This window comes from Mus musculus, chromosome 4 (assembly GCF_000001635.26).
Source record: "Mus musculus strain C57BL/6J chromosome 4, GRCm38.p6 C57BL/6J".
Classification (NCBI taxonomy): Eukaryota; Metazoa; Chordata; class Mammalia; order Rodentia; family Muridae; genus Mus; species Mus musculus.
In genome coordinates this window covers 143153947-143167721 of record NC_000070.6, presented here as the reverse complement: position 1 = coordinate 143167721, position 13775 = coordinate 143153947, and the positions used below count along the sequence as shown (strand labels likewise).

Below are 13775 nucleotides of genomic sequence, written 5' to 3'. Positions count from 1 at the left end.
TCTTGTTCTTAGAGGCCTGGGTGTCTCCTGCTTGCTTCTGGCCAGAGTTCTGACTGTGCTGTGATGGAAACCATGGTATACATTTGTCCTCATTCCCCTTTGCTTTTTTTTTTTTTTTTTTTGTTTTTCGAGACAGGGTTTCTCTGTGTAGCCCTGGCTGACCTGGAACTCACTTTGTAGACCAGGCTGGCCTCGAACTCAGAAATTTGCCTGCCTCTGCCTCCCGAGTGCTGGGATTAAAGGCTCCCCTTTACTTTTATTTTTTATTTTTATTTTTTTAATTTTGTAATTATATGTAGGTACAGAAAATTTAATGTACATTTAACCCAATTTAGTGGCGAGTTCTTTAGCCTTTGCTTTTTCCAGCTTGGCAACGCGAGCCACAGACTTAGGACCCAGGACGTTGCCTCCCCAGTGGCGACGGATCTCGTCATATCTGTCATTATAATTGGTCCTAATAGCTTCCACCAGCTTAGCCAGAACACCCTTGTCTTCCGAGTTAACCTGTGTGAAGGCAACAGTGGTGCATGTCTTCCTGTGGACCAGGTGCCCCAGCCTGGCCTTTCCCTTGATGATGCAATAGGGCACCCCCATTTTTCGACGCAGGGCAGGTAGGAAAACCACCAGCTCAATGGGGTCTACGTCATGGGCAATCACCACCAGCTGAGCCTTCTTGTTCTCCACCAAGGTGGAAACTGTATTGACTCCTGCTCAGAGGACAGGCGTCTCTTAGTTGGGACGTCGCCTTTGCCAGCAGCTTTCTTCTCAGCACGGGCCAGTAGCCTTTGCTTCTTCTCTTGCTTTGTCTCTGGCCTGTACTTGTGGGCAAGCTTAAGCAGTTGAGTAGCTGTCTGCCTGTCCAGCGCCTGGTTGAACTGGTTAATGGCAGGAGGGCCTTTGAGCCGCTTGTAGAGGATGGCTCTTTGCCGCTGCAGCCTGATGTAGCGGGGCCATTTGACGAAGCGCATTAAATCTCTTTTGGGCTGGATGTCCTGCCCAATGCCGAAGTTCTTGGGCCTCTTCTCGAACAGAGGGTTGACCACCTTCTTGGCCTCCTGCTTCTTGACGACGGCCAGGGCCGGGCCCACCTTCTTCCCTTTGGGCATCTTGCTCGGCTGCTGGAGAGAGAAATTCCCCTTTACTTTTAAACTTTGCTTGTATTTTATATTTTCTAGGGTCCTAATCATTTCAGATAATGTTTAATAATACTATCTATTATATATGGCATAAAAAAAAGAACTGAACTAAAATTTATATGATCTAAAAACAATTTAATTTTGGAAGGCAAACAAATCAGATTAGCTCATCAGAGTGCCAAAAGGTGTTTGTGATGGTTGTTTTAGCTCATGAATGGATTGTCAAAGTAGGGATTTTGGTTAAGTTTAGCTGACTCAAGAAAACATATGAGACATTGGTTCAAAAACAGTAAAGTGGTAGATTTTAGCTATTTTTGGAGGAACAAAGTAAACAGTGTCTGGTTCTTTAATTTTTTCATTTCTTTTTATAGATTTATTTATTTTATATATGTGAATACACTGTTGCAGTCTTCAGACACAGCAGAAGAGGGCATCAGGTCCCATTACAGATGGTTGCGAGTCACTATGTGGTTGCTGGGAATTGAACTCAGCTTGAATACTTTGAAATAATGAGAGTTCTGTAGACAGTGAAACAAAGTGTTAGAGTTTTTCTGCTGTGAACAGACACCATGACCAAGGCAACACATACAAGGACATTTAACTGGGGCTGGTTTACAGGTTCAGATGTTCAGTCCATTATCATCAAGGCAGGAACATGGCAGCATCCAGGCAGGCATGGTGCAGGCAGAGCTGAGAGTTCTATATCTTCATCTGAAGGTTGCTAGCAGAAATCTGGCTTGCAGGCAGCTAGGATGAGAGAGTCTTATAGCCCACACCCATAGTGACACACCTAATTCACAAGGCCACACCTTCTAATAGTGCCACTCCCTAGGCTGAGCATATACAAACCATCACATTCCACTCCCTGGCCCCCATAGGCTTGTTCATACACTTGAGTCTAAGAGGGCCAAAGCTAAACAGCACAATGCAAAATACATTTAGTCCAACTTCAAAAGTCTCCATAGTCTATAGCAGTCTCAACAATGTTAAAAGTTCAAAGTTCAAAGTCTCTTCTGAGATTTGTTCAATCACTTAACTGTAATCCCCAAAGCAAGACAGGAAACCAACTGGGCAAACTTCAAACTTTGAATCTTTAAGGCTGATGTCAAAGCAGCCTTCAGATTTCCAACTCCTTTTTTACTTTTGTTGACTGCAGCAAACTTCTTTCTCCTGGGCTGGTTCCACTCCCTGTTAGCAGCTTTCTTCAGCAGATAGCCCACAGCTCTGGCATCTCAAAAATCTTTGGGTCTCCAAGGCAACTTAAGTGTTACATCTTGTTTCAGTGTCTGGGATCCACATATGATCTTCTGTGCCTTCTCCAAAGGGCTAGCATCACTTCTCCAGCTCTGCCCTTTGTAGCACTCTAAGCTCAGGTTGATCCACTCCACTGCTGTTGCTGTTCTTGGTGATCATCTCATGGTGCTGAGACCTCCAATACGCTGGGGTCTTCTGCTGCAGCTAGGCTTCACCAATAGCCTCTCATAGGCTTTCTTCATGATTCCAAGTCTCAACTCCTTGCATGACCCCCTTTAGTCCTGGGCCATTAACTGCTACTGAAGCTGTACCTTCACCATGGCCTTCCCTGGCCTCTCACAGTGCCTAGCCTCAGCTGCTCTTCATGACCCCTTCATGCCTTCAAAACCAGTACCATTTGGGTGACTCTTACACAATACCAAGTTCAGCTGTACTATGAAAAACAACCTTGACTATCTCTAGAACACAGCTTCTTTGAGCTCTCAGAAATAGTTCCCAGAAGATTTCCCAGAAGACCAGAGATGCTGTGTTCTCTCTCTCTCTCTCTCTCTCTCTCTCTCTCTCTCTCTCTCTCTCTCTCTCTCTCTCTCTCTCTCTCTCTCTTGTTTTTGTTTTGAGACAGGGTTTCTCTGTGTAGTCCTGGCTGTCCTGGAACTCTCTCTGTAGACCAGGCTGGCCTCGATTCAGAAATCCACCTGCCTCTGCTTCCCAAGTGCTGGGATTAAAGGCATGTGCCACCATTGACTGGTACTGGTCTCTTCTTAATCACCACTAATTTTTTAGCTGCAGCTAACCAGCTTCAATTGTCCCAGTATTCCTTTCTATTCTGGACTCTCAAGCCAGAGCCATGTGTCCAAAGCTGCCAAATTCTGCTGCTTGCAGGGGTTGGAACATGGCCCCCTTGTTCTATTACATTATCACCAGCTTTCTGTTTTCCAACTCCTTTACTACCTAAGCTTGGCTGCCCTGGAACTTTCTCTGTACATGACTTTGAACTTGGAGATCTTCATGTCTGTCTCCTAAACACTGGGATTAAAGTTGTAGTCCACCAAACCTGGATTTAAGTTTGTGTTTTGTTTTTTTATTCTCGCATAGAGCTTGCTCTGTTCAGTCTATTCTTGAACTCAGAGATCTATTTGTCTTTGCCTCCTGGTGTTGAAGGTTTGTACTACCATGCCTGAACCTAAAATTAGCTGGGTGGGCTCTTGCCCCAAGGAAGGCTGCTAGCAGAATACTGGCTTCCAGGCAGCTAGGATGAGAGAGGGTCTTAAAGCTCACACCCACAATGACACACCTACTCCAATGGGGCCACACTTTCTAATAATGCCACTCCATGGACCAAGCATATACAAACCATCACACTGTCTAAACTGAACATTTCTGTTTGAATTTCTGCTTTAAAACAAAAATAAGGACTGAGTGTTGTGTACACACTTTTAATGCCAGAGCTTGGGAGGTAGAGCACAGGTGGATCTCTTAAATTCAAAGCTAGCCTGGTCTACTAGAGTTCCCAGGCTAGTCCAGGTTACATAGTTGAGTGAGACCCTGTCTCAAAAAGCCAAAACAAACAGCAAACAAAACCTCTAGGACCAAACTCTTCCATAGCCCCAGTATGCTGCACACGAGGAAGCCAGCACCATGGCAGTATTCTATCAGCTGATCTGCCTACTCAGTCACATCCTTGGAGACAGAGCTCTGGCTCTCATTTGTCTCCTAGGCTTGGGCAGTTACTTTGGTCTTTGATAACTTTTCAGTTCTGAGGAGACTCAGTTTGGCCTTCCTTTTGATTAGATTCCACTTATGCCTTTGGGCATCCAAGACGGGCTCTGTCCTCTGCGTGGTCTCAGGAGGCAGGGGCTGTCCATCTGACTCATTATAAAGACTCTTCCTCCATCTGTGGCTGATAGCTGTTTATGGGCAGAGGCTTTGACAGGAAGCAAATGTTCTGATACTTCTCACACTCACCCAAGGACAGTAGGTCCACTGGGGAGCCTTGTCTGGATCAATCTGTGTTGATGATTGCAATATGGGTTATTTTAATTGCCTCATTCCCACTCATTCTACACTAAGCAAAAACATTCCCTTTTGTGTGTCTCTTCCTGTGATCATCGGTGTCAGCATGTGGGTTTAGATGGGCTTTACTTGAACTTTCTGAACAGATGGGTTCCTGACAATGAAAGACAACTATTAGCTACCTTCCCAGTTCTGTTTAGGCCTCACTTTTCTACTCAAAATATTTCTTCAGGATGTTGCAGGTGTAGTTATATGATGGTGTGACTGTGAAGAATTTAATGTTTTAGGAGCATAATTCATGGAAGGTATTCTTAGGATTTCTGTAACTAGAAGTTGCGATATACACTCTTGATGTGTTTTCAGAGGCCTGCGCTACTTTGATGACTCTGCATTGAGAATGCTATCTTAGGCTCTGAGCTCAGAGCTTTAAAATACTTAACATAGTGGTTGTGTGCATGGATAAAGGTGCACAACGTTCCTGCTTAACTTGTGCTTGGAATCTAAAACGTATGCTGCTAGCTCTCATGCCATTTGCTTAGTAGCACTTTACATTTCTCATTCAATGAAATTTCATGGGCAAAATGGTCTCATGTTTTCTCTTTTGCTTTGTTGGCATGAGGCTTGGGACTAGCTGTAAGAATCTATTGATGGCCGGGCGGTGGTGGCACACGCCTTTAATCCCAGCACTTGGGAGGCAGAGGGAGTCTGGTCTACAGAGTGAGTTCCAGGACAGGCAGAGCAACACAAGAGAAACCCTACCTCGAAAAAAATAAAAAAGAATCTGTTGATGGAGGCTGAGCACTAGGCCCAGATCAGCCGGTGCGTGCATTCCTGCGAGCCTCTGTGACAAGCTGCCAGGTTGTCCTGCTTGTCCGGAGCGCCCTGCCTTGGCCTTGCCAGCCAAGGAATTTTCTGCTAGCCCTGGCCGCGGCTCCGCCTTCTGCCCCGCCTACGTCGTAGGGTCCGCCTCCTCCCCGCGCGCGCCCTGGCCCCGCCTCCCTCCGCGCGTGCCCGCGGCGGCGGCGCCCTCCCGACAGCTGTTTGCGGTCGGCGCGCCGCTCTTGCCCGCTGTCGTGCCGCCCCCGCCAACAACCGCGTTTCTGATTGGTCTGCCCCTTGTCTCTTCTCTTTGGTAGCCAATCGCGCCTGGCGAGGAGCTCCTGGTCTGGTACAATGGGGAAGACAACCCCGAGATAGCAGCTGCGATTGAGGAAGAGCGAGCCAGCGCCCGGAGCAAGCGGAGCTCCCCGAAGAGCCGGAGAGGTAGGAATCGCCGCCGCCGCCGCCGGGCCCGGGCCGCACCCGCGCCGGCCTAAGTAAGGGTCGAGGTCCGGGCGTTGCCCGTAGCGTCGCGGTGACCTTTTCCGGGCTCTGCCCGCCGTCTCCACCCGGCCCGCTGCTGAATCACGGCAATCCCAGCGCGTTCGGGCTGTTTGCGAACTTGTGCCTGAGCGCCCGCGCGGCGGGAAGTGCGCGTGCGGCCGCCGAGTGCGGGCCCGGCCCTGCTCCCGGAATAGGGCTGGCCGCGCCGCGAGGGAGGGCCGCCTGCGCCTTCCGGCCCGGCTGACAGCGCAGGACGCGGCAGAGGAGGGAGACGGGAAGGGAGAACCGGACCTGGGAGAGACAAAGATGGGGTGCACCGGGAACCGAGGGAGGTAGGCTGCCGCACAGAATGTGTTGGGCTTTGTGGAAGTTTAGGAGGCTTGCCGTCCCCTCAGATCTGTGTTAAAGATGTTTTGAACAGAAGCTAGAGTGTAGTCAGTCACTTATAAAAGGGAGGGGATAATTTGTGGGTAGGAAAATAGTTTGGCTATATCATATTTCCAGCTGGCATGCCGATACGTCGCTGGAATATTTTTACGAAAAACTTTTAATGTGAATTTGGGGATCTTTTATTTGAGTCTACTTTGAATACAGGCCAAGGCACGATGTGGTGGTCGCTTTTGATAAGAACTTTGGGTTTTTTTTGTTTTGTTTTTTGTTTTTTGCTCTCCCCTTGGATCTTGGTAAATCTGAACAAGCCTTTTCTTTTCCCAGACATTGTATTTTGTGGGAGTGAGGCTATAAATAAAAGCATAAACATGGTTTTGGAAAACTCTCAAGCCATATTTGATGAGCTCATTGTGACTTTTCAATTACATATCCTTTGCATTTCACAGCAAAGTGAAATAGGCTCACCCAAGGGAAGGCTGGTGGGTCGCTTGCTGAATACATTTTTTCTGTTTATTGACGGTGATTTAGTTGTTGTTTTAGGTCAGTAAATACTTTGATTCTGGGTCAGAAGATAAGAAAGAGTCCAGAAAATTCCAGCCCTCTCTCAAGTGTTTTAACTCTACATTGAGGTTTTGTTGGGCCAAGGCTCAGCATTTTGATTCCACGCCATTATTTGCCTTGTTTCTGTACTTAATGTATATTTGTAAGCAAGAGTCATGCTACCAGCCTTCCTAGAGAAGGTATGACTTGTGGAGGCTGAAAACTAGGGGATATGGGGACTTTCTTAACTGTGCAGCTATACTTAATTCTGACATTTTATCAGATCTGTAATTTGATGGTAGTCATACTTGGCTTTGTGTAAACTTTGGTGTGTGTATTCAGAACTGTTTCATTATTTTTATTGTTATTATTATTATTAGTCCTTACTGTGGAAATTCAATTCAGTGTGGAGGAAAAACCTGAAAATAATCTTTTTGTTTTATTAGTGATACACAAATGTACACATTTTGTGGCAAGATTGCTGGTTTTATATTGTTTGGTGCCCTTTTTTTCTTTTCTTTTGTCTGTCTGTCTGTTGGTTTTGTTTTTGTTTTTTTGAGTCAGGGTTTCTCTGTGTGGTCCTGCCTGTCCTGGGACTCATTCTGTAAACCAGGCTTGAACTCACAGAGCTCTGCCTGCCTCTGCCTCCAGAGTGCCGTGATTAAAGGCCATGGACCACCACCACTTGGCAGTAATTATATTTCTTTCTGCCCCATTATTTTGATAAAGAGTCTGAGTAGCAGACAGCTCACTGAGTCTTTGTTGAGCTTTAATGAAAAGACTCGTGTGGAGTTCATTCTTAGAACATATAGCCTCTCTTCTCTAGGCAGCTTATCTCAGAAAAGGCCTGTTTGCTGTCTGTGACCTTGAGTTTGGAGAACTTAATGAATCAAGCCTTTTAAATTATGCTGTGAAATCTAACTTAACAGCTTGTAAGATCTGAAGGCAGAACTTTTTATATTGTATAACTTTAGACATTTTAAATAATAGTATCAGAGAGAATAAAAGTAAATTGATTCATAGACAGTGTGGACTATTTCTGAAAGCCAGATGTTGGGAATCTACAGCTGTCTAGTAGATTGATATTTGGCATAACCTTGTACTTTGGAAACAAAGGACTGAGTTCTTCACGGTTCTGGACCTTAGCTCCTTTGCATGGCAGCTGTGTGTTGCCAAGAGGGACCTTTCAGAACTCATCATCAGATTGTTGGTGGATCATAAGGACTTTTGGGTGTATTAGGTAGTTAGAAGCCCTGGTTCCTGTGTCTGCTACCTGCCTCCTACCTACCTACCTACCTACCTACCTTTCTACTTTCCTTCCCTGCTCCCTCCCTTTCCCTCTCTCTTTTTGTTTGTTTCTTTCTCTCATTAATGTTTGTTAAGTCCTGCCATGTGCTGGACTTTCTGGCCATTTGTGTAGTTCCTTGGGTAACCTAGACTTGGGGGAAATGGGCACACCAGGAAGGCAGTGATCAGTGTTTGAGGGGTTGGCTGGCCCTCAGCCAACACTCAGACAATGTATAAAGGAAGAACAGTACATAGTGCTTTGAGATGGCAGTTCATATTGTACCTGACCAAGGAGCATGCAGTGTTTCCCGTGGTTGCAGGTGTACATGCACTAGGCATTTTTCACTGGAACTCTGCTTTCTATTTCTGCTGAATCGTATGCATGTCTGAGCAGCCTCTGTAAGCTTGAATGTCAGAAGTGGCTTGGTTTGGACAGGTTAAAGCTTTCAGGTAGAAAAGTGGAAGGTTTAGTGTTGAAGGTCTCCAGCTATTTAAGTATGAGTTGTATAGATTATAATGGAACAGAAAAGGCCACATTGAGAATTTTTATTTCCTTCTTGATTTCTGTCTCCTACTCATGACTGAGAAATGCAATTGAGTTTGCTAACCATAAGTAATAACTGTTAATGAATCTTTCTTTGCTTGTTTAGTGGCACTGGAGATGAGACTCGGGTCTTGTGGTGCTAATAAGCAAGCGCTGCGGCACTGCACTAAACCCAGTTGTGGGGAGTGCGGCTTTGGAACTTCACTGCAGTCGCAGTGTGTGTACAGAGATACCTACCTGAAGGAGGAGCATCAGTGGCATTGCACAGATGGGTTTGCTGGAAGGAATGGGAGACGTGAGGTACCTAGGGCTCACTCTCCCTGGTGTGGGACTGTGGCCCAGTCTGACACTGTTCTGAGGTGCACTTTTCCAGCTTTAACAGTGGGTGATTGTGAAGCCACATGAGCTCTAGCTGTAGCTTCATCTTTAACCTCTTGGTCACTGAGGAACACGTGGGATGACAAAAGGGGGAGGGTGTTTTCTGAAAATTGAAGACACTTGGAAACTAGATTCTTTTTTGGTTTTTGAGACAGGGTTTCTCTACATAGCCCTGGCTGTCCTGGAGCTCACTTTGTAGACCAGGCTGGCCTCGAACTCAGAAATCCGCCTGCCTCTGCCTCCCGAGTGCTGGGATTAAAGGCGTGCGCCAACCATGCCGGGCTGGAAACTAGATTCTAATGTGGCTTGTGGGTTTCTTGTTGAGGACTTACTGAGCTGGTGGCTCCTCCAGCCAGTGAATGTTTATGACCACCTAGAGCTCTACCTAAGTGCTGGATTCTTCCCTGTTTTCTTCACTAGGTTCAGCCTCACTCCCATTCACCCTTATTAGTAGCTATCTAACCCACTGACCTCCCATTTCAGGCAGGTTAGGAGAGAAGAGTTATTTATAGGAGCAAGAAGTCCCTTGGCTCTGAGAGCTGGGTGGTTGAAGACTTAAGTTTATAGCCTTTAATGGGCTGCACAGGATTATGTTCATTAAGGTTCTGTCCTGTCTGAGAATATCAGCTAGTTACCTGGTGACTTTCAACTAACATACAACATTTAAATTACAGTCAACCTTAAGAAGGAATTGCTTCGTCTGTCTCTGCATGGAATTGTTCAAAGGAATACTCTTGGTGTAATGAAGAGCACTGACGTGTTTTGAAATTGAGCATACTTGACATTCTTCCCCAGAGGTGCTGAGCAGCTCAGGCCAGGTTAGAACAGCTGAAAAGTTTCACATGCAGAGAACGCAGTCCAGGTAGGGGCGGGGGCAGATGAGATAAGGTTTCTGCTCTCACAGGGTCCGATGGCCAAGGGCTCATAACATCTGTGTGGGGTGTGGCACAATTCCTGTCAGGGCCTTCCTTCACCTGTGTCATAAGTGACATGAAGTTCCAGGGGGCTGAGGGCTCCAGGCAGAGAAGAGGCATATGATCTAGACAAGCTTATACTCCATGCATGTGAGAATTTCTTGAACTGAGAAACTCAGCTCTATACATGGCTATATTGGCCTCTTTTCTGCAAGGTACCATGTTTGCATTGGTTGGGGAGATTCAGGAGCTGGCTAAATTAGGCATTAAATGCCAGCCCTGTGAAGTTCCTCGTCTACATAATTGCAATCAAGTGCAAGCCATACTAAGTGTCTCTCCTTGTTCATGTGGGTCAGCAGGGGCCCCTTGAGGCTTCCTGGTTGTCATGAGAAGGATCTTGAGAAAGAGCAATGAATGAATTTTCCCTGTGAGGGATATATGGCATCAAAGAAGACTGTTAGGCTTGTTGGAAATGTGTAGAAGGAAAGGTGTGCAGGTGGTGGGTGCCCAGCCTCCTGAAGAGAGTTGCAGACTGCTGAGCCCCCCCACCAGTGTTCTCACTCATCTTGCATCTCTGGAGTGTTTTGTCCTAGCTCCAGATGAAGAATGGGCACTTCTCAGGCGAGCGTCAAGAGCATGTTTGAGATTGGTGATCTGCTGAAGGATATCAACTTAGTATGGGTTGGGAGATGGTTTGGGCTGGGGAGGTGGCCATGCTTTTGTAAATGCAGTGGGCAGCAGTACAGGATTTGAAGTTAGCTATTCAAAAGTACACTTTATAAAAGCAGAGAACAGGCTGGCTTACATGAAACGATCACTTGGTCTCTTCTAGCAGCTGGCAGCTCTGTTGCATATTCCTGACTGGAGCTGAGTGATCGAGGCCTGATGGTGGTAGGCAGTTCTTAGGTAGACTTAACTGGGCCCTCACCTCTTGACAGGTGTGGAGCCAGACGCAATGTGTTCCTGTGCTTGTGGCCTCAGACTTGTTAAGTCAGGCTGTGTGGCAGGCAAAGTGTATAGTGAGTCTTAACAGCGGTGTCTCCTGAAGCCCTAGCTGCCATCCATCTGAGAGATGCCTTCATCGAGCAGTGCATGTCCTGCCCACCTTTCCTGCTGTGGGCTGTGTCTATGCTCAGGATGGTTTCAGTTAAGCTTTTCACCAGGAGGGAGAAAACTTGTGTTACTTTTTCTGTTTACTTGAGCCATCACTGAGGGGCTCCAGATTTGGGCTAAATGTTGGAAACTGTTTCTGTGCCTTTGATTCTTAATTATGTGTAGCCTTGTTCACAGAAAAATTGTGTGGATTAGCCAGAATTTTATAAAATGTTCTTCACAAACATTTCTTTATGTTTGTGTGCTTGTGTCTGTGCCTGTGCACATGGCCAGAGGCAGAGTAGGGTAAAGATCATAACAATGTGGGTTCTGGGAATTAAACTCAGTTTGTCAGGCTTGGGAACAAGTACCTTTCTTTGTCTGCTGAGCCATCTCACTTGCCAGCCTAGAATCCTAATATAAAAAAACTATTTGAGACATCTGATGGAGTGTGTTAGGAACTCTTGACATGTGCTGCCGTGTATTCTGTCTAAAAGGGAATTGGAAGCTATGACTTGTCTAAACCAGAAAAAAAAGTTTGATTATAATTGCATTTTCTAGAAGACCCTTATAATGAGTTCAAATTAGTTTAGTTTTTTTAATCTGACTATAACTTGTATGTTAAAACCCTCAATTTTGTTGTTTCCTTAAATATATGAACACCAGGTTCTTTGCTTAAATAACTGATTTTTAAATTGGTTTAAAACTAGCTGTGCTTCTCTCCCCTAGGCAGTTTCGTATTCCAGTTCACAGATGGTGTTTAGATACGGGAACTTGGTGTTCCTGAGCGTGGAACCTAACAGAGGAGGGTGTAGTTTCATATTTGAAGTTGCCTCTAACGAAAGCAGGAGCCAGGTGTAGTAGTGCATGTCTTTAATCCCAGTATCTGGGAGACAGAGACTGAGTTTACATCTCTGAGTTTGAGGCCAACCTGGTCTATAAAGAGAGTTCTATCTAGGACAGCCAGGGCTACATAGAGAGACCATGTCTTAGTAAACAAATGAATGAATAAATAAAAATTAACTAGGAATTGATTGGATGGAAAGCTTGGTTGGTTAACTGGGGATTGACTGTTGATGGGCACTTTGAGTGAAGGCTGCATGCAGAGCTGAAAGCTGCAGTCCAGGTTAACAGCCTGGAGCTGTGTAGTTTGGATTCCCTATGTGTATTACATGCTGCCAGAGAGATCTGGAGTTTGGTCTTTAGTAGCATTAATAGTTTAGGGGAGCTTATATTACAGTACAGAAGCAAGAGCTTCCTCTAAGTGAAAAAGATACTGAAAGCACTTGTGCCCCCCATCCTCCCTCTCCCGCTCTGTGTAGCCCTGGCTGTCCTGGAGTTCTAGGCTAGCAGGAACCACATAGGGAGATCATCTTCAAAAACAAAATGTACTGTAGGATAAGCACAATGAAGAAATGAACTCCAGCACTCCTTAAGAAAACTCAGTTACCTTTGCAGTTAGTTCAGCCAGGCCTAACAGCACATGCCTATTGTCCAAGCACTTAGGAGGTGGAGGCAGATCAGAAATTTACAATCCAGTCTGGACTGCGTGAGAAGTCCATTAAGAGGAAGGCAATAAGAGAGAAAATAAAGAGGAAGAAGGGGTGCTGTGCCTGGGTCCAGACTGGGGAAACTGTTCCTAACAAGTCCACTCTCCTGCCTTTCCTACAGAATGAGTCAGGCAGCTAGGACGGGACCAGCTTCGTCAGCAAACCAAACCTTTGGAGATGCCACTTCAAAATAGTGCATTTGTGTTCCAAAAAGCCAAAATGAACCACGAGACACTACCCTTCACAAATTAATAATCTGACAAAACAAACAGAAAAACCAGAACACTTACCTACATCCTAAGGCAGGGAAGGAAAGAAGCAACCATCATTACTTCCTTCTACTACAGCCACAAAATGAATTAGAACTCCACTAAATCAGTTTCTAGATTTAATTTTTATATTAGATCCTGTTCAGGGTCCTTAATGTTTGGCCTAAGGAAACCTTAAAGTTCATGAACCAGTGCGGCAGTGACAAGGCCTCAGTGTGCTGCAGAGGAGGAGACTGCGCGCATCAGCACCTCTTCCTTGAACTAATCAGTAAGAGTAAAGCGGGCCAGGAAGTAGACAGGGCCGAGACAATACAAAGTAGTCAACAAATCCCACATCAGCAAACGTGTCTGCAGAAGTAAGCTGCAAGTATTTTGTAAACTGTTTACTTTTGGATACTCAAAAGAATGAACAACTTAATTTATAAGTTTCCCATTTGCTGTGATCACAGTGTACACTGCTAATGAGAAATTGTTTTTAATTCATTATATGCTTATGTCTGTGTGCATAGTGTTTTGTTTGTTTGGAGCACCGGACCTTGGACTCAGATCTAGGCTTAGACATGCTGAAGTACTTTACCATGCTGCTGGGGTACTGACTACATCATTACATCCTGACTTGGCCCACTGTAGAGTCTTTATCTTTTTCTTGCTTAAATAATACAATGTGATAAACGTGAATCTGGGAACTCCGGCTGAGACTGTTCAGTTGTGTGTCGTGTCCCCCCCCCCCCCCCCCGATCCTGTGGCAGCCGTGCCTGATTGGCAGCGCAGAGGTAGCTTTGCACTCAATTTCTAAACGTCTTAAATATTTCCTTTCTGTTATTTTCTCCAGAAGGTCTGAGGAAGTGATATTGCTTACAGTGTCAGAAGTAGTGCATGTTAAGCCCTAGTAGAATGTGAGTGGGAGACGAGAGAACTCGGGGAACTTTGAACCAGTGATTGTAGCTGTTTATTATTTCCAACTCTGGTTACCATCTGGAAAATTTTTTTAGTGTTTTGTTATAAAAACCTGTTTAAATATATGCTTTATTTAGGAGATAACAGTGAAGCCACATGTCTAAAACCTTCATATAGAGAATTACTAT

At 45.5% G+C, this 13775-nt stretch overlaps 1 protein-coding gene and 1 pseudogene across 13 annotated transcripts in view; one reads left to right on the top strand and one right to left on the bottom strand.

Moving 5' to 3' along the window:
• Window positions 1–13775, top strand: part of Prdm2 (PR domain containing 2, with ZNF domain) — a 105379-nt gene that overhangs the window by 45048 nt on the left and 46556 nt on the right. For 11 of the 13 annotated variants that reach the window (XM_011250175.3, NM_001081355.3, XM_006538486.4 and 8 more), the window contains one exon: window positions 5540–5666. In XM_011250175.3, coding sequence (XP_011248477.1) covers window positions 5540–5666 — 127 coding nt within the window. Of the gene's footprint in view, window positions 1–5539; window positions 6059–13775 lie in introns of those variants that run through there. The other 2 variants (XM_006538488.4, XM_030253093.1) reach the window with 2 other exon arrangements.
• Gm13039 (predicted gene 13039) lies at window positions 280–1125 on the bottom strand (annotated as a pseudogene).